Source organism: Capricornis sumatraensis, chromosome 23 (genome assembly GCF_032405125.1).
Source record: "Capricornis sumatraensis isolate serow.1 chromosome 23, serow.2, whole genome shotgun sequence".
NCBI lineage: Eukaryota > Metazoa > Chordata > Mammalia > Artiodactyla > Bovidae > Capricornis > Capricornis sumatraensis.
The window spans coordinates 25,056,919-25,078,073 of record NC_091091.1 but is presented as its reverse complement, the minus strand read 5'-3'; the positions used below and the strand labels follow the sequence as shown (position 1 = coordinate 25,078,073).

The following is a 21,155-nucleotide window of genomic DNA, read 5'->3' as shown; positions in this document are numbered from 1 at the left end:
AGTATTGGGGAAGGGGAAGGAAGGAGATTTCACTGCATACTCTTTTATAGTTTTTTTAAAATTTTGAAACATTTGAATGTATTTCCTATTCAAAATTTAAAAAAAATTTTTTTAACTATCATGGTTGATAACTAGTGTGACAAAGAAATCCATTTTTGGTCAAATAATTTAAACCATTGCACTGTGTACCAGCTAATGATGTGTATGGGTTCTAATTAAACTGATTTAATTGGCCTCCTCCATCATTCTTCACTCAGTGCCCGTCGCCTCCTCTCATGACACTCAGCCTCTGCACAGCAAGGGGATTTGCTTAACCCTTGAAGACATCTGAATTTGCCTGCACTGTCCATTCTCAGCAAGTCTGCTCTCCTTTCCATATCTGATTTCCCTATCGGTGACAATAATTCCTCTTTTTCCATATTACCTAGAAAGGGGAACAAATCAATACTGTTGAATGTATTTTGTATTAGTAATTTTCAGTTCTATGTAGTACTAAGAGGCTACTTCATACCAACTAAAATGCTGTTAACAAATAGGAAAAGGTTCATCCATAAGCAAAAGTGCATGTAACCCCCTTAGAAAAAAACCCTGTGGTAAAGTTGCCCTTGTAATTTCTGCACTTTTTTCCTAAAACTATTAAGGAAACATTTACTCGGTGTCGGAGTCATTCTCACCAGGGGCACGGGATTCAATCAGTGAGAATTTCAATGGATGGACAAAGCATTCTGGTGAATGGAAGAGATGACAACACACTGGTTAACCTACGATGGAGGTAAGTACAGGTTCCAGTAAGCAACCTCACATAATATGGTGCTTTAAAATGTAGATGGTATTATTTAGGTAATGGCAGGGCCAACGTAACTGGAGACAACTGCCATTGAAATAACTGTTGTACTAACGATCCCAAGAGAGGGGAAGATGCCATGCTATGCGAGGGCCATATAGGGAGGCACCAGGGAGGGCTAGGAGACAGAGGGAGCAGGGAAAACATGGGCAAGAGTCTTCATTTTGGTTTCCATGGTGAGGAGCAGCCAGGCTTAGGACTGGCTAGTTTGGATAACTTCAGTGGGTTCTGGGCCATAGGAGCTGCTGCTAGTTGTCCAATACTTGACCCAGGGATTACTAGGAAAGGAAAATAATGGCCCCAAGTTTGAAAGACCAATAGAGGATTTGCTTGGGGCTGTGGGCTTATGGGTCTGCATTTGAAAGGTGAGCTCCAGGTAGGTTGTTTACTATCTCTATGACTTGGTGGTCCTGGAAGGGACAAGACCCCAGATGTCAAAGCATCAAAATACAAAAGATAAAAAGACACAGTTAAGACCTATGACGAGTTCTGTCCTCCCTATCATAACATCTGTTGGAAGAACACAAGGAATGAGGACAACTCTGAACAGTAGATCATTTTTAAAAGTCCTATTTATCCCTAAAAAACCTGACATAGGTATGTGCGTTTCTGTACATGCATACAGATTTACTTTCCTAATTAGACTTTGCTTTCTTAATCAGACAATGTTAAATTAATTTAGACTTTGCGTAGACTAAAACTAAAATTCTAAATAAACAAATAATCGCCAAGCATACAGATAATGGCCAGGGCATAGAGATCATGCAGGTAATGCCCTGGACTTGAAATGTCACCTTATTTGGTCTGCCAGTGGATACCACTTAGCAATGTGCAATTTGTTTCCACAAAAATACTATTTCATAGTGCTTCCTGTAAGCAAGACAGTAATAAAACTTACTTAGGCACCTGACAACCCCTCTAAATCATCTACAACAATGTTATTCAAGGTGGGATCTGCAGCACCTGTGAGCTTGTTAGAAATGCATATTCTTGGGCCTCATCGAACTTTTTGAGTCAGAATCTTTATGGGTGGGGCCCTGGAATCTGTTTTAACAAGCCCTCCAGGCCATGCTGATATGCCTGAAGTTTGAGATGCTCTGGTGTACTGAGTGGAAGTAATAATGCTTCACTGTGGGGCAGGGACTATGAGGCCTGAACAGGGGAAGGTGATTATATACAGCGTGAAGCCGCACAGCACCTAGCATATTCCGAAGGTTCAGCCAGAGCAGTGGCCAGGCTGGGTGAGCAGAGAGGACCTGTAGGGTAAGGGATGGGGTCAGCCTGGGGAGAGCTGACCCCAGGGAGGTCAAGAAGCTTGTTGTGTCCTGCAGCCCATGAGAGTGCTGTCCTCTAAGAAACAGAGTCCTAATAGCTTCAGGACACTGTGGAGAATTGACCGCATATTTCTCTGTGTAGAAATGGATAGGTACCTGTAAGGAACACTGCTAAATGTGTCTTTTTCAAATTGTCATGTTGTAGCCTATGTGTTTTCCTTTTTATTAATATAGGCAGTTTGGAGGAATCTTAGCCAATGATATTCTTGAATATAGCCAGCAACTTACAACTTACCTAAAGACCATCATGGATGAAGAGAATGATTATTTAAGTATAACAAGAAGAGAATCCTTGGATTTGGAATCAGAATCTGAACATGCAGTTGAGTTTCAATATAATTTTCTTTCTCCTTCCTCCCTCCCTCCTTCCTTTCCTTCCTTCCTAAATTGGTATGTTTTCAGGTTATAGTTTTCTTTTAGCAGATATTTTAGTAACATTCCTCTTTATCCAGATATCCCATGATTTTCAAAAACAGCATGCACTACATTTAAGAGAAAAATATTCTACATTTTCTCAAAGCAAAATCACAAATATTACATTTCAGACCTTATTTAAGAAATCTGTTACAATTCTGGTGCTTGTTCAAACTAGTCTCTCTGTACTTTTTTTTTTTTTTTTTTTTGCATCATGGGCATTATTTAGAATGTGTCTACCCAGAGGACATTTATTCACTCAGTCATTTAATAAATGTTTATTGAGGGCCTACAGAGTGCTAAGCTATGGTGATATAGCCATAAACAGTTGGGGAAATTTCTGCTTTCATGGAACCTACATTCCAGTTAGGGTTTGGGGGTGAGCAGAGAAAGATAAATGAATAATCAAATACATAAGAAAAACTAGATAGTAACAAGATCTATTTACTGAATAAAAAGGGGTTGGTGTGATAGTACTGGCTGGAATAGCCCCTCCAAGGAGAAGGTCTGTGACTTGACTTAAAAAAATGTACAGATGGGTGGGGGAGGGCAAGTACTCAGGGCAGAGGGAGAAAGAGCTTAGTACATTTGAAGACCTAAAAATAAAAAAGACCTGTGCAGTTGAAGTGAGCAAGGGAGAGTGATAGGAGCTGAGGTCCTTGAGATGGGAAATAGAACAGGCCAAGAAGGGCTTTGTAAACCAGGTAGCATTTGGACATAATTTTACATGTAGTGAGAACCTATTAAAGTGTTCTGAGCAAAAGGATTTACAGGGTCTTATTTACACTTTTTTAAATGATGGCTTCTGCTGTGTGGAATATGATTCTGCCTGCTTTGATAGGCAGCAGATAGGCCTAAGAGTGGAAGCAGACAGAGCAAGGAGTTAGAAGGCTCAGGTAACAGCAGCAGAGGGGGAAGAGTGTTGTGGAGAAGGGGTAGATTCCAGGCAGGTTGCACAGCTAGAGGTAACAGAACTTCCGATGAGTTGGGCCTAGAGGGAAAGGGAAAGAAAGGACTCAAGGATGAAGCCTAGATCTTTTGCTTGAGGGTACCACGCACGGAGAAGCGAGAGACTATGGTGGGGGAGCCACTGTAGGGAGAAAGAAGAAGTTCCCCAGACTGAGCATGAGGACACTGTTAGCACACTGTTCACATGAGAACATAGCCAAGTGAGATGCCAAGTAGGCCACTGTATAGATGTTCTTGGGAGAGTCCAGGATGCGAGATGTTCATCTGAGAGTCGAGGGTAACTAGGTAAGATCATCATGGAAGAGTGGATGGTGAGAAATACAAGGGGGACTAAGACAGAGCGACTTCTAGAGACCAGGAGAAGAGGAGGCAAAGGAGATTGAGAAGAACCAGTGAGGAGCGGCCAGTGAGGAGAACCAACAGACTGTGACATCCCAAACTCTCTCAAGACTTTTTGCCACAAAAGGGAGCACAAAAATCGTGTGGCAACTAAAAGGGAATCTGGTGGTCAGTGAAGAGTAGCTTTCCTGGGACAGGAGGTTCCAGAGCATGTTTAGATACTGTTGGGAAAGACTCAGTAGAAGGCAGAAATGGATGATACAGAAGGGTGATGCAGAGGCCTCGAAAAGGAAGAAAATATTAAGATCCTAAGCACAAATGGTGGGGCAGGCCTTAACGGGCCATAGCATCTGGTCTACAGGAAGAGGAAGAAGGCCAAAAGTGATTTGGTGATCACTGTTGCTTTCTCAGTAAGAAGCATGGCTGATATAAGAACAGATTGGAAGGAATAAAATTAAGCATTACATCTTGAGTAGGCAAAGTGCTTATTAACATTTTTTTTTAATGCAACAAGTGCAGAGAGATTCAAGCAATGAAATGAAGTAGGGTAGGAGGAGAACTTGATGAATTTTTAATTTAAGAAATATCTGTCTTCTTCTAAGGTAACTGAGAATATGCAGTTAAGCACTGACTCATCACAAGAGGAATTAGTCAAAGTTAATAAGATAGAAGAAATTCCATGGATACAACAGAAAAGCCAAGAGGTATTCATAAAACATAAAAGAGGTTTGAAATAATGCTTTGTAGGTGTGTCAGGTAGATCCATTTCCTATGAAAACCCATTGGAAAGCTAGAAAGTAGAGATACTGCTTGGCAGAGCATTACATTGTATAAGTGTAACTTTCCTGAAAATAAGCAAGCACACCAAACACAGCTCAGTCTTTCTAGATTAAGTTATATGTGCTTTAAGCACTGTACCTAGGCTAATGTGAAACCAAAGAAAAGTGTCCAGGTGTGCCAAAGCAAAGAATGAACTGTGACACCTCATGTTGCAGTACAGTTGTGAGGATGCTGCAAGGTTGACTTACATGAAAGGGGTGGATCAGGAACAGAAGAGACACTGTGGCTTTGGACGTGCAGAAAGCTGGCAAAGGTGGCAGCCATGTCTGGATTTAGTCTGCTCTCGCGCAAGACCCAAGGAAATAGCAGACTGGTTTTCCTTTATCAGCTACTCTGTTTAATTTTTCACTATTTTCTTACTGTTGGCCTTATCATCGACCTCAGTTCCAAGTTGCTTCAGTTCCAACTTGCTTCAGTTCCAAGTGCTTACATAGCAACAGTTCAGACTTAAGCATAAGTATTGCAGTGGTATTATTACTATTCCATGTATACTTTATATTATTAGTCTTTAATTTTTTCCCTATTTTTCTAGAGAAGTGCTATCTGTGTATCTATATACATACACACGTATCTCTGATCTCTTACTTACCTAAATGATGTACTTGTTCCGTTCCAGGCCATCAAAAATGAGGTTAAATTGTTTTCCAACAAAAGGAAAGAGATAAAAAGAGGAATCAAAGCACTCGCTAAAACTGTAAGTGTTGTGATATCACAGCTAAGCTGTGATGACAGACTCCAAAAACAGAATGGCATAGGGATGAAGTGTTTCTTTCTTTCCCTATATAATGGTTCTGGGTGGGTGTTCAGGCCGGTGGCTACTCTGTTCCATGCAGTCATTCAGAAACCCAGGCTGACAGAGACTCTGCTGTTTCTAGCACATGGCTTCTAAGGTTGCCTTGCTTGATTTCATCCCACTCAACTGGAATAGGGAAAGAGCATGGAGGCATGCACTGGGCAAATCTAGAGGTGGCCCTTACTATTGTTAGACTGAACCACAGAGATTGCTATTTTATAGCAATCAAATTCAGCCAAATATACTCCAAATATTTTTCTGTTTTGTCTAAGGCATAGATCTAACTTTTTAAAAAAATAAACACCGCATTTTACCAATTCATTTTATTGAATGTGGCCATCCTTTCCCTGCTGATTTGCAGTGCCTCCCCGGAGTCCCACGAATATGGAATTGTCTCTAGATAGTCTGTATTCTGAAACTGAGCACTGATCTTTTCCTTAGCCAATTCCAAACTATTTTGATTGCTATAGATTTATAAAGTGTGGTTATATCTTAAAAGTAATTCTCCCTTTTTGCTCTTCATTTTCGGAAAATGTTGGCCTCTTTATGCACACTTTTTTATTTGAATTTTAAAAACACCTTGTCAAGCTCTGTAAAAAACTCTGATTTATTTTATTTTCATTTATTTTTATTTTTTAATATAAATTTATTTATTTTAATTGGAGGCTAATTACTTTACAGTATTGTACTGGTTTTGCCATACATTGGCATGAATCTGCCACGGGTGTACATGTGTTCCCCATCTTAACTGAGAATAACTGCTTACAGTTTGATTTGGAGAAGAATTTCTTTGCCATCTTTGAAATTTTATATATATGTTTTTATAAAGATTTATGTTATAAATGTTGTAAATCTTTTATATAATATATAACATATCAACAAATATATATATATATTTCCAAATTTTTAACAAGTTCTTTAGTCAAGTTTCATAGTCTGAAAGTGACTTTGTGTATGTTTCTTATTAGATCCTTTGTGGGTGGAATATTTTCTATTACATTTTCTGACTGGATACTACTGGATATGAATGTTACTAATTTTGTATATGATCACCTTTCTGACTTCTCTTTTTAGTTCTGTTGCTTTGTCAATTGAATCTCTTAGATTGTGTAAGTAGACTATCAATATCTCCTGAAAATCATGTGTCTCTTATCAACTTTTATATTACTTTATTTTTCTTATCTTATGGTAAGGGCTTGTAATGTAATAGTATCAGAACATGCTTGTCTACTAACCTTAATGGGAACATTTCTAACTTTTAAGTGCAATGCCTGCTATTTTTCTGTTAGATATCCTTTTACAAATTAAAAGAAATCCCTTCCTATACCTTGTTTTATAGGAGTCTTTATTGTTAATTTTATTGTGAAATTTATCAGATGTTTTATATTCTTTGTATTCCTCAGGTAGACTTTGGTCATTTTAAGTAGTACACCAGATTCAACTTGCTACTAATGTTTCATTAGTATGTTTGTATTTCTAGTCATAAATAATATTGGTCTATTTTTCATATACTTTCTTGGTCCAATTATGATATTAGAGTTAGAACAGCATTATCAAGTGATTTGAGTAGCTTTCTACTTTTTTTCCCATTCTCTGGAATAGTTTGTATAAAATGGAGATTCTCCATTTCTCTAAAAAGGATTTGATAAACAACCCCCTCCTCCCCTCCCCCACATACATGTAAAACTATCTGGGTCTGATGTCTGTTGCAGAGTTGATTCTTTCCCATTGTTTCAAGTTCTTCTATGGTTATCAGTCTTACCAGGTTTTTTATTTCTTTTCAGGTATAGATTTAATAAATTATATTTTCTTAGAAAACTGTCTAAATGCATAAAATTATGTAATAGTCTACTTTTTAAGTCTCTTCTGATTTTTGCATTATAGTCCTGTTTTATTCCTAATGCTGTATGTTTGTGACTTTTATCTTTTTTCTTGATCACCCTATCCAACAGAATTTCCATTTTATTAACATTTCCAAAGAATCAGGTATGGTTTTATTGATTTGACTCTGTTATTTTGAGATAACATTATACTTTATTTTATACCTACACCTTTTATAAATTTAGGATTTGATCAATTTAGAATTTTAGTCATTCCTCCTTGCTTCATTCAGTTTTATTTTTCCTCTTTTACTTTTTTTAGTTGGAAGTGTGGTTTATTTCCTAGTTTTTTCCATTATACTGTGCATTTGACCATAAATATTCCACTGTGTACCACTTTGACTACATTGCATTGATTTTGATATACAACTTTCTCATTATTGCTTAGTTGTAAATATTTCTAATTCCATTTTGAACATATCAACCAAAGGGTTTTCTACAAGAATGTATGTATTTTCCTGTTTTTTATTTCCAGATTGTTTTGTCTTTTATTTATTTATAGATTGTATTGCATATCTTTCTGTTGCTAACTTTGAACTTTATTTCACTATGCTCAGTAAATAAAGCTTGTTGAGATTATCTCTGTGACCTTGTACCTAGTCCCTTTTTGTGAGTGTTTCATGTGTTAGTAAAGAATATTTTGTTTTCTGGGTTTTGGGGGCAAGATGGGTAAAATGTTCTTTAAATTCCTATTAGATCAATCTAATGGTGTTAGTAAAGTTTATGTTTTTGCTATTAAACTGATTTCTAGGTGATAAGCAGTTTGTCAATTTATCCCCGTATTTCTATCATATTTACCTTAGATGAAAAAACGTGCATGACAGATTGCCTTGATAGATTGCTCCTTTTATCCTTGAGAAATATTTATATTTGCCTCTTTGGATGTTTTTAACTGTACACTTTGATTTTTATATTAATATTTTTGCTCTGTTTCCTTTTGTTAGCTCTTATTTACATATCGTTTTCAACTGCTTTATTTCCAACTTTATTATGTCCCCTAATTAGTATAGAGTTGGACTACTTTCTTTAAATCCTATCTAAGAATTTTAATGGGTGAGTTTAGCCACATTTACTATAATTATTGGTATGTTTAACTTAATTCCTGCCATTTTACTTTGGGTTTTCTGTTAATTTCCAAGTTTTTTTTCTTTTTCCTTCTTCCCTATCTGTTTGGATTGCTTGTGCATTTTTTGTTATTATTGTTCTTTTCTTTCTTTCTTCTTCTTCTTCTTTTTTTTTTTTTTTACCATTTTGGGACTTTTCTATTTTTTTCATAATTCTATTTTTTTTCAATTCTATGGGACTTCCCTGGTGTCTAGTGGTTAAAGACTCCTCGCTTCCAATGCAAAGGACAAGGGTTCAATCCTTGGTTGGGGAACTAAGATCCCACATGCTGCATCATGTGGCCAAAAAAAAAAAAAAATCAAGTTCTAGCCCAAGTGCTTGACTTACTTTTTTTTTTTTTTGGTAACATTACCTGGTGCCTTCCTGCTCAATAGTATAGAGCACAGAGGCATTGACATTGCCTAGAATCTCAACCCCATCCCAGATATCCTGAATAAGAATCTGCTATTTTGACACGATCCCCAGGTGATTCACAGGCACATTGAGTTGGAGAAACTCTGGTTTAGTGTGTGTCATACCGTGTGCATGCTATCATTGCAGTCGTGTCCAACTCTTTGTGACCCTATGAACTGTAGCCCGCCAGGCTCCTCGGACCATGGGATTCTGCATCCAAGAATACTGGAGTGGATTGCCATGCATGCCATCCTCCAATTAAATCCATGTCTCTTACATCTCCTGCATTGGCAGGCAGGTCCTTTACCACTAGCACCATCCAGGAAGCCCATGTCATATCATACCTGCCCTCCAGATTAGAGTCCAGTGTGCTTACTTTGTTCTTACTTTTTACTTTCTCAACTCCTTATGCTTCTCCCACTTTGTCTCACTGGTATCAGTTAGAATTATAGTTTAAATTGGTATTTTTTTTAACTCTTAAAAATGTGTAAATCTTGTTTAGACTTAGTAAGAATTTCCTCTGAGTTCAGTATATCCTTAATAATCCTTTCAGAGGGGTAGGTATTAGTGAACTTTCTGGGTCCCTGAATTTTTACAAATGACTCTGTTTTGACCTCACACCTGAATGATGGTTTGTTGACTATAAAATTAGAGATTCAAAGTTTTTCTTCCACTTAAAACTTTGACCCAAAACTATTGATCCGTTGTATTCTTGAATTCAGTGTCACTGATATGGGTTCTTCTCTTGGTCTTATTCTTCAATTTTTGTGATACTCTTTTTCCTCTTTGGAAATGTTTAGGATTTGTTTCTTGTTTCCATACAATCTGTTCCTAGTCCTGGGTTGTTTGTTAAATCTTGAGTTTTCATGCTTTATTGTGTCTTAAAAAAATTCTCCGTATTGTTTCTTTAAACATTGTGGCCCCAGTTCTCCTATTCTCTTCTTCTTAAAGTCATATTAGTAACAGGTACTTCTAGATATGTCACACACATTGATTGATTTTCCTTTTACACTTTCATCTTTTTATCCTTTGTTATACACAGGGAGGATTCTTAGCTGACTTTTACCGATCTTCAACTGTGTCCATTTCACTATTCAGCCCATCTATTGAATTTTCTGTTTGTTTTGAAGATTAAACTTTTCAATTCCATGACCTCTTAATTATTTTGATGATGCAATATTTTGCATCCCTAGTTACCGTGAAATTCTACTCTTCTTGCTCGATTAACTCTTTTTCTTTGCATAACAAGTTTTCTGCTTATTAAATTTATTGTCTCTCTTCAGTGGTTTTGTTATACCCCAAATATTTGGAGATCTATTTTTTTGATTATTGCATGCTCATCTTTATAATTGAAATTCCCTGTTATAATTTCACCACAACAGTGCAGCAAGCTTGGGAAGAAGATGTGTAGGAGATCTAACTTCAGCAGATAATTCCAGTCTACCTTTTTCCGGAATACTGTCTCATGGACCCTTGGGCTATGCTGCACCATTCAGATCCAACTGATTTTCATATTTCAGAACCAATTTCCATTCAGTGAAGGATTCTTTCTTCCTCTTTTGATTGCAGCATTGGATTTATTGATTTATTACACACTTCTTTCTCTTGATTTTATGGATTGGGCAAGAAAGGAAGATTGCAAAGACCATTCTCAGTCCATTTTGAAACTGAAGTCATTTTTTTCTATTATATTGTCTTTGTTGTTTTGGTTGATTTGTAATGGCTCTTTACATCTTGAAGATATTAATACTTTGTCATATATGTTGTAATATGTGTCCCCAAAAAAAGAAATGCAAAAAAGTAAAATGGCTGTCTGAGGAGGCCTTACAAATAGCTGTGAAAAGAGGGGAAGTGAAAAGCAAAGGAGAAAAGGAAAGATATACCCATTTGAATGCAGAGTTCCAAAGAATAGCAAGGAGAGATAAGAAAGCCTTCCTCAGTGATCAATGCAAAGAAATAAAGGAAAACAATAGAATGGGAAAGACTAGAGATCTCTTCAAGAAAATCAGAGATACCAAGGGACCATTTCATGCAAAGATGGTCTCAATAAAGGACAGAAATGGTATGGACCTAACAGAAGCAGAAGATATTAAGAAGAGGTTAAGAATACATAGAAGAACTGTACAAAAAAGATCTTCATGACCCAGATAATCATGATGGTGTAATCACTCATCTAGAGCCAGACATCCTGGAATGTGAAGTCAAGTGGGCCTTAGGAAGCATCACCATGAACAAAGCTAGTGGAGGTGATGCAATTCCAGTTGAGCTATTTCAAATCCTGAAAGACGATGATGTGAAAGTGCTGCACTCAACATGCCAGCAAATTTGGAAAACTCAGCAGTGGCCACAGGACTGGAAAAGGTCAGTTTTCATTCCAATCCCAAAGAAAGGCAATGCAAAAGAATTCTCAAATTACCACACAATTGCACTCATCTCACATGCTAGTAAAGTGATGCCTAAAATTCTCCAAGCCAGGCTTCAGCAATACGTGAACCGTGAACTTCCAGATGTTCAAGCTGGTTTTAGAAAAGGCAGAGGAACCAGAGATCAAATTGCCAACATCCGCTGGATTGTGGAAAAAGCAAGAGAGTTCCAGAAAAACATCTATTTCTGCTTTATTGACTATGCCAAAGCCTTTGACTGTGTGGATCACAATAAACTGGAAAATTTGAAAGAGATGGGCATACAAGACCACCTGACGTGCCTCTTGAGAAACCTGTATGTAGGTCAGGAAGCAACAGTTAGAACTGGACATGGAACAACAGACTGATTCCAAATAGGAAAAGGAGTACATCAAGGCTGTATATTGTCACCCTGCTTATTTAACTTCTATGCAGAGTACATCATGAGAAACACTAGGCTGGAGGAATCACAAGCTGGAATCAAGATTGCCAGGAGAAATATCAATAACTTCGAATGTGCAGATGACACCAACTTTATGGCAGAAAGCGAAGAAGAACTAAAGAGCCTCTTGATGAAAGTGAAAGAGAGTGAAAAAGTTGGCTAAAGCTCAACATTCAGAAAACTAAGATCATGGCATCCAGTCCCATCATTCCGTGGGAAATAGATGGGAAACAGTGGAAACAGTGTCAGACTTTATTTTGGGGGGCTCCAAAATCACTGCAGATGGTGATTGCAGCCATGAAATTAAGACGCTTACACCTTGGAAGGAAAGTTATTACCAACCTAGACAGCATATTCAAAAGCAGAGACATTACTTTGCCAACAAAGGTCTGTCTAGTCAAGGCTATTGGTTTTTCCAGTGATCATGTATGGATGTGAGCATTGGACTATAAAGAAAGCTGAGCGCCAAAGAATTGATGCTTTTGAAATGTGGTGTTGGAGAAGACTCTTGAGAATCCCTTGAACTGTAAGGAGATCCAACCAGTCCATCCTAAAGGAGATCAGTCCCGGGTGTTCATTGGAAAGACTGATGTTGAAGCTGAAACTCCAATACTTTGGCCACCTGATGAGAAGAGCTGACTCATTAGAAAAGACCCTGATGCTGGGAAAGATTGAGGGCAGGAGGAGAAGGGGAAGACAGAGGATGAGATGGCTGGATGGCATCACCGACTTGATGGACATAGGGATGGGTGGACTCTGGGAGTTGGTGATGGACAGGGAGGCCTGGCATGCTGCAGTTCATGGGGTCGCAAAGAATTGGACCCGAATGAGCGACTGAACTGAACTGAACTGAACTGATGTGTCCTTTGTCTCTGAATCTTTTGAAGCTATAAACTTCTAAAGATATTTTTATTATAGAAATATTCCAATATGTGTATAAATAGAGGGAATAATAATCTAATCTGATCACCAATCGTGTTTCCTATACCCGTCCACTAGGGCTTCCCTGGTGGCTCAGTGGTAAAGAGCTCGCCTGCCAGTGCTGGAGACGCAGGAGACTTGGGTTTGATCCCTGACTCGGGAAGATCCTCTGGAGAAGGGAATGGCGGCCCACTCCAGTATTCTTCCCTGGAGAATCCCATGGACAGAGGAGTGATGGGGTTGCACAGAGTTGGACGTGACTGAGTGACTGAGCATGCATATACACCATCCTCTCCCATGCCCCTCTCACCATGCACATATACAATATCCTCCAGGACATTTTTTTTGAAAATTATCCTGGATTTCATATCATTTCACCTTTAATTATTTAAGTATATGTATCTACAAGATAAGAACTCTGAAAATACTTAAGAATACCATTAGCATACCTAAATATCTGTAATTTCTTAATATCATTACATATTTTTGTTGTTTTTAGATAAGTAAGCTTTTATGAATTAACCGTCTAACCTAATTCTTTGCTTGACAGTTACATTTAGATAAACAGAATATCTATGTTTTATTGGTTGCTGTCTGAAGAGACTCAAGGAAACGTCTCTTTAAAGTTTAATTGTTTACTCATCCCCAGCCTTTCCTACTTGAAAATTCAGGTTCTTGACATGATGGAAGAAAATGAAGCAGTAGATGATATTGCAAAATTAGAGCAACAAGAATTTGGCCTGGATCTTGAAGAACTGGAGAGGCTGCATAATGAAAATGAGCAAGAAGTGGAAAAGGTAACGAAAACCTTTATTTAAGCACCATAAAGATTCAATAAAGAAAGTAAAAAGAAAATGGGAAGGAGAACTTTTCCAGAATAATGCAAATAAAATAAAACTTTTCTACCATAACGTGAATAAAGCAAACTTAGTGCATATAAATGGAATGAGTCAGAGAAGTTACGGGGAAGAGGAGCATCTAGTCCAGCCAGACACCTGTTGTCTCTTCACCATGACATTATGCCAACCATCTTCTGCCAGATATTTGAACATTTTTGAAAGTCTCCTCAGCCACCTGAAACCAACTTCAAACATTTTTTGTTTAGTAAGCCCTTTCTTAATTCGAGCTGAAATCATTCTCGCTGTACTCACTGATTCTTCTAATCTTTGAGCACCATCTACACGATAGCCATTGTGAACGTGGTTGGAGAAGACTAGCAATGTATCCCCTTTTCTTTTTACAACAGACAGGAACCAATCTAGGGCCTTTTCGAATGTTATTTGATTGTTGTAGCAACCCAAAAAGGTAGGTCATTGTTTTCCTCACTTAAGGAAACTAAGTCATAGAGCCTCAGTCACTTGGTTAAGTCACTGTATTCACTTGGTTAAGAGAACACAACTTGAGGCAGAGCCAGGAAGCAGTCCTGGTCTTGCCCTCTGTGCTTCTGGCTCATCCTCCTTGGCCCTGGCCTCGCTCAGGCCTGGGATACCACCAGCTTCTCCCAGGCCGTTCATCTTGACCACCCTAAAATGAGTTGGCTTAGATGCCTGCTCCCGTCCTCATCGTCTCATTGCTTCTTTCTTTAAGCTCACGTCTGACCGCTCAGCCCCAAGAACCTGCCCCTCTGGACACCCGATCACTGATGCAGCCACTGTGCTCACTCGACTCCAACCCATGCCTCTGCCCCAGAGGCCCCACTCCTTGTTTCTTATCAAATTCCTGTGCCTCCCTCGAGGAGCTTCCTTGATCCCCTGACTCAGACTTTGGTACACAGATAAGCTCTTCACATGCTCATTTCCCTCATGTTGTTTACTTTTCCTGAACTCTGGGCTTTTGAGGAGATATCAGCCCTACACTGGATGTGATAGTAGAACCCGACAGTCCAGGACAGAATGCTATTAGCAGATGGCACCATAAATCCACCTGGGAGCAGAATATTTGTCCTTGGGGAGAGCAAGGGATCCCTGTCCTAAAGAAACCACGCTACTAGCCAGCTCTGGCCAGGATCCCACCAATAAGGAAGAGACCAAAGCCCAATAATGACCACCTGGACATTTTATTAATATTAATTAATGTGTAATAGTAATACTGTCCCACAGTATTAATATTTTTCTGAAAGGGTTGATCAAGTAGCCTCAGAAGTAGTAAAGGGTAAGCCTGAAGGGCCCTAGAAAATCAGATTCCGACAACTGATATGCCAAAAGAGCTGTTTATTTAAGAAAAAGTAATTTTAAACTGTTTTAGCCATTAACTCAATGAACAAAATCAAAAACAAAATGCAAATTAAACATGATATTTGTTCAGACAATGAATAAAATGGAAATAAATGAATGAGTAAATGAATGAATCTGAGAGATACTATTCTCAGCTAGTTTTCTAATAATTCTTCCAACAAAGTGAAATTTAAAAAAAAAATAAGGTCTGTACAACATTGTAAATCAACTACACTTCAGTAAAAAAAAAAATTTTTGAAAACAGATTCTGAAGAGGACCCTAACAACTAAAGATTGTTGGGTGTCACTTTCAGGCTAGCTCTTGGTAAATTTTATTGAAATAAGAATACTTCATCACTTAAATATTAGGTAATAGAATCAGTTAAGGAGATAAAAACTAATTGAGGTAACATATGTTTCTAAATGGGAAAAAGTACATCCCCAGGAGTAGTAGAACATTCATTTCATGGTAGATGTAAAAAAAAGAAGAATTTAGTACAGTAAAGACCCCAAGGGAGAGGTCACAAACTGGCACTTCGGATATACATTGACAAGAATTAAGCCAACATTTTTAGCTACTTCAAACTTTTCTAATAAAACAAGAATACTTGGCACGGTGGGTTTGCTTCACCGCCTTGCACCAGCCAGCCAGCTCTGTGAAGTGTGTATGGCTATCTAGCTAACACAGCTGTGCAACGGCCCGTACACCTGCCTTGGCTCCTGTGTAGGACCTGCCTGCCCTTAGTGGTGTTCATGTTGACATCCTGGTCCTCAAGGAAGGAAATCCTAAGCCTGTAGACTAAACCTTAGGTTCTCAAAAATAGGGGAATACCCCCTCCAAGTGCATCTGGTTAAGGAATTTATACAGTCAAGCTATTTTCTTTGAGGCCACATTTTCAACATTATTTTTCCCTTCTGTGTTCTTTAAGATAAGAAAGGATGTTGAGATGCAAAACCTAGCCAAGAGATATTTGGCTGAAATCATCAAAGAAGAATGCTGGAATTCAATGGCTGTGAAAGGCCGAGCTCTTAAGGTAACAGACATAACTTCAAGTACATCTTAGCCAATGAAAATTTTCATTGAAAGTCTCATGGCAGAAAATTTTAAAAAGAAAAAGTGCAGCCAGGACATGGAAGCAACCTAGATGTCCATCAGCAGATGAATGGATAAGAAAGCTGTAGTACATATACACAATGGAGTATTACTCAGCCATTAAAAAGAATACATTTGAATCAGTTCTAATGAGGTGGATGAAACTGGAGCCTATTATACAGAGTGAAGCAAGCCAGAAAGAAAAATACCAATACAGTATACTAACGCATATATATGGAATTTAGAAAGATGGTAACGATAACCCTGTATGCGAGATAGCAAAAGAGACACAGATGTATAAAATAGTCTTTTGGACTCTGTGGGAGAGGGAGAGGGTGGGATGATTTGGGAGAATGGCATTGAAACATGTGTAATATCATATATGAAATGAATCACCAGTCCAGGTTCGATGCATGATACTGGATGCTTGGGGCTGGTGCACTGGGATGACCCAGAGGGAGGGTACAGGGAGGGAGGAGGAAGGGGGGTTCAGGATGGGGAACACGTGTATACCTGCGGCGGATTCATGTTGATGTATGGCAAAACCAATACAATATTGTAAAGTAATTAACCTCCAATTAAAATAAATAAATTTATATTTAAAAAATTAAAAAATTAAATTAAAAAAAAGAAGAAGTGCAGGAAAGTCCATATATAGGAAAGCAAACCATGCCTTGCCCCTTCCTTTGCTGAATTCCACCTCCATGTGTCACTTTCTCTGGGTCTTATTTTTCCCTCTCTGCTCAGTGCCCATGTGCTTCTAAACCAGCATCTCTCAAGATTTGTCTTACACCTCTTTCTCTCTTTCCTCTATGACACCACCTGCATCCAAGTCTCAATATCTGTCTATTCCAAAAAAGCCACCTCACTCACATTCCACACAGATTGAAAACTAGATCTAGTAATGTTCACATTTCTACCTGTATCTAGCTTCACATTTTCTAAAGGGCTGATTTTGTGCCTTTTTATTAAGATTCCTCCCAATGCAGTTTCCCTCTTTGTCTAGGGTAACCGAAAGTCCCAATTTATGCCTGTGATTCTGGAGTAACTATTAACGGCACCTTTTTCACTTTCAAATATGCCATCTGTTTAGGTCATGAAGTATTGGTCACCCTACATCTATGAGCTTGAGTATTGCTCTAAAACAGGATTTCTTGAGAACAGCACATTTGGGGCTGGATAATTCTTTGTTATGGGTGCTGTCCTATGGATTGGAGGATTTTTGCAACATTCCTAGCCTCTGTCTACTAGGCCCCAGTAGTATCCACCGTGCCTATTATTGACAGTCAAAACTGTCTCCAGACTTTGCCAAACATCCCTGGGGGCCTGAAGAAGATGGGGACAGGGGCAAGCAAAATCACTTCTAGTTGAGAAGCACTGCTCTAGAAATAGATCTTTCACAAAGGTACAGTATTTTCTTACAAAGTTTACACCAATACTGATGGCATGCATTGTTCTTTTTAAAAAACTTCCATCAGCCATTTTGCTCATGCATGATGGTAGCCTATGAATTAGTTTTAATCAGAGAAAACATCTCCCACAGTGCCCCAGATACACATATTTGTACTGACAATGTATTTTTTTCATTTTGCTTTTTTTACCCCCAAGTGCTTTCACATCCCCTATGTGGTTGAGAACTTCCCAATGAGAGAACGCACAGATGAAGAGTTGAAAGAATTGAAGAGAGTTGTGCAGCAAAAGAAGATTGAAACAGAGTGTCTTAAAGTACAATTTTAAATATATATGTGTGTTTATTTATGATGTTTTCTGTTTCAGTATTTCCTTCATACAGATTTGAGTCAGAATACTACTTAAGATAAGTCTAGGTATTGTTTGTGTTTATATTTGTATATATTTGTATGTTTGTTTATATTTGTATATATTGTTTATATTTGTAGGCCTGTATCTAAATAGTAAGTCTAGAACCTATATCCTAACAACTTTGACTATCACTCAAATATGATGATATACTTTTAAAAATTATATTTGGGAGTTTGTTCTTGTTCTGGTCATGAGTTCTTCATCCACTCATAACTCATTTTTATCATCTCTTATCGCTGGGGATTATATTTTAAGGTAGTTGGCCAGGGATGAAGTAGAATCTGTTTTGATGGGATTTATGGTTTTCCTAAAGTAATCCTAGCATTTCCCTCCCAACAATCTCTGTCAAACCACTTAAAAATACTGTCCAGTTGGTATAGTTTCATTTCGGCCAGAACTTTGCATTCATTCTTTTTCTGACACATAAATTGAAGGCATGCTTAATTCTTCTTGCCTATGCATAACAGTCCTATGGGAATAAGTTCCTGTGAAGAGAAGGTATATTTTTTAATGCTTAAGTACCAAGAAAGACTCAAAATATTTATAAGCAGCTGTCATCCTGACAGAAGAATATGAATATTATACACTATCAAGAACATTTTTTAGTTTCATGATTTATCCACACTTTATCAGTTTCTGAAGCTTTCTCTTCAGTAGGCTCAAGAACTATCCATCACTTTAAATTCAGTTGCTGGCAAGACAATTAACATTTTAAAATACTTGTTGAAATAATTAGGTTGTCTCTAACTTGCTCTTTAGAGAATTCTTCTTATTGCATAACTCTCATCTCATCTTTTTCTATATTTAGCTACGGAAAGAAATTGTAGAGGTTCAGTCTGCAATTCCCATGGTTAAAAAGCATCATGAAGAGGAAGATGAAGAAGAGGAAGAAGACGGGACAATGAAAGATACCAGCTTGCCCAATTACATGCTTGGCAGTCTGAGTACTGATTTTAGGGTACATACCTCTTTATTGTCAAGCCAATTGGAACTTCATTCCAGAGAGGAGAAAATCAACCAAATTATATTGCTGAAAGTGGGTGAATTTTTTCTTTATCTTTGAAAACCTCAAACTTTCTGTGAAGTGTCCTGCAAAGGCTCAAACTGAAATCTAATGCCAATCAAATGATGTCTTTAAAGTACACAGAGAAACATGCAGATGGCTAGCTCCATTTTCTTTAAACAGAGCTTATGGACAAGAGTTGTTTTCATCAATGTGGAGTGGGTTCTTTGATACCAGGTTTTGTAAAGAGCACCCTCCACTGGCTAACATCACAAACCATCTTTCTACAAAGGTCTTTGGGAAGCTCAAAGATAAAAGAAATCCTTGAATGCCACCTTCTAGGTAACCCAGATGTCAGTTAGGAACTCCTTGTAAGATCAAGATGTGATTGCTTATCTATCTCCTTAACCTGGGGAAATACAATTTCCTTTCTAAGATTTCTATAAGTTCTGGGGCTCAGTGATAAGGTATGGTGTCCTTCAGGCTCTAAGGTCCTCCTTGCTTTCAACCCAACAAGTCAGCTTCAGAACACACCACCTATACAAGCCAACTGAAGGTTTTTGAAAACCCAGTAACTTGAGATTGCACCAATGCAGATGGTTTGATATTTAATGTTTGGTCATCCCTGTTCTTGAAAATCTTTCAGCCCTGTCTGCAGTTTGAGTTCTAACTTCTTACTATGTTATTCTGCTGTCTCTTCCTATCTTTTTCTCTTCTTCATCTCCTCCAATACCTGAAATTCCTACGTATTTATTCTGAGAACTGTTTAGTTATCTCTTTGGTTGCTTAGCTTCTGCTGACTTATGCCCTCAGTGTCCCACCTTCCTGCCACTTTATTAAAACCTTTTCCCTACAGAAAGTATTTTCAGGCTAGGAGGAATTCTGGTGCCAGCTGTTAAGACCATTTTCCACCCTGCTTTAATGGTTTCATCTTCAGTAGAATAGATATGTAGATTGAACTCTGATGATAAAATAAAGTCTACTTTTAGTTTGACCCATCATTCTACTCATTAGTAGAGCTAGGGGCAAAGCAGTTGCCAAACCAGAGATACCTTAGTAATTGGCTGATCCAACTAGCTAGGTTGGGCTCCCTTTCTAGTTAAAAATGACCTGTCTGTACAGAGGAAGAATATTGTACATGGTTGTGCTTCTATGGGAGCTTCTCCAAACAACCTCTACAGTGCATCTTCTCTTCACCTCATCTACCCAAACATGATTCCAAAAAAAAGACATTTTCCAACTTAAATACTGAATGAAAGTGTCAGTTGCTCAATCGTGTCTGGCTCTTTGCAACCCCATGGACCATAGCCCACCAGGCTCCTCTGTCCATGGAATTCTCCAGGCAAGAATACTGAAGTGGGTAGCTATTCCCATCTCCAGTTGATCTTCCTGACCCAGAGATCAAACCCCGGTTTCCTGCATTGAAGGCAGATTCTTTACCATCTGAGCCACCAGGGAAGCCCAAATACTGAATGTTGCTTTTCAAATGTTCTTATGATGGATTTAAAAAAAAGCATACACAAAAGGAGATAAAATAGTCCAAAGAGCCTCCACGTATCCATTATCCACTTCAGCATTTGTTAATATACCTGCACACTGAATTACAGTGTACATTTCTGGATATACACTGTGGTGTAACAGTTATGCTGTTGCCTTAATCCTGCTCATGGTCAGATGCCGCTATAGATTACTGAACCAAGAAATGACTTACTGCAAACAGTATTTTAGATTAACTTGTGTATAATTTGTAAAATGATTTTGGAGAAAAAGTAAAAATGTGGGCCCATGTTGCCAGTAAGGGTATAATACAGGATGTGTTTATAACATTGATATTTCAGGATATTATTTACAAGGTAAAAACAGTTTTCAATAGTGAGTTTGATGCTGCATATAAACAAAAAGAGATTGAAATTGCACGTGTGAAGGAAAAAAATGTAAGGATTAAAGAAATTATTTTAGATCTGGAGTTGGAAGAATCAGTCTGGCAACCAGAATTTGAGGACTGTGAAAAGCCAGAGAGAACCCTTGTTGTGGAAAGTAGTGAGGTATGATTCTCTGTGTATCATCTCTCGCCTTCTTTCTCATGACATTTTCCAGGCTCTTATTTATTCTTCTTGTTTTTGCTGCTAGAAGCAACTGTATAAGGTAGAAATCTTGGTTACAAGTAACAAAATCAGATAACATAGCCCCAGAAATAATGAGGATTTCTTTTATGAATCCCATGGAGTCCAGAGAAGATTTGGACGCCAAGCCTAGAAAGAAGCAGGAACCATATACCAGAGCCTTGTGAGGAGACCAGACGTGCCCTTTCTTCATCTTTTGATTCACT

General features: G+C 38.1%; 1 protein-coding gene across 1 annotated transcript in view; it reads left to right on the top strand.

Moving 5' to 3' along the window:
• Nucleotides 1–21,155, top strand: part of CFAP43 (cilia and flagella associated protein 43) — a 100,373-nt gene that overhangs the window by 57,748 nt on the left and 21,470 nt on the right. Inside the window, exons 16-24 of the mRNA XM_068961695.1 lie at nt 642–772; nt 2,353–2,500; nt 4,512–4,604; nt 5,357–5,434; nt 13,368–13,493; nt 15,839–15,943; nt 17,611–17,727; nt 18,632–18,859; nt 20,665–20,871. Coding sequence (XP_068817796.1) covers nt 642–772; nt 2,353–2,500; nt 4,512–4,604; nt 5,357–5,434; nt 13,368–13,493; nt 15,839–15,943; nt 17,611–17,727; nt 18,632–18,859; nt 20,665–20,871 — 1,233 coding nt within the window. The remainder of the gene's footprint in view (nt 1–641; nt 773–2,352; nt 2,501–4,511; nt 4,605–5,356; nt 5,435–13,367; nt 13,494–15,838; nt 15,944–17,610; nt 17,728–18,631; nt 18,860–20,664; nt 20,872–21,155) is intronic.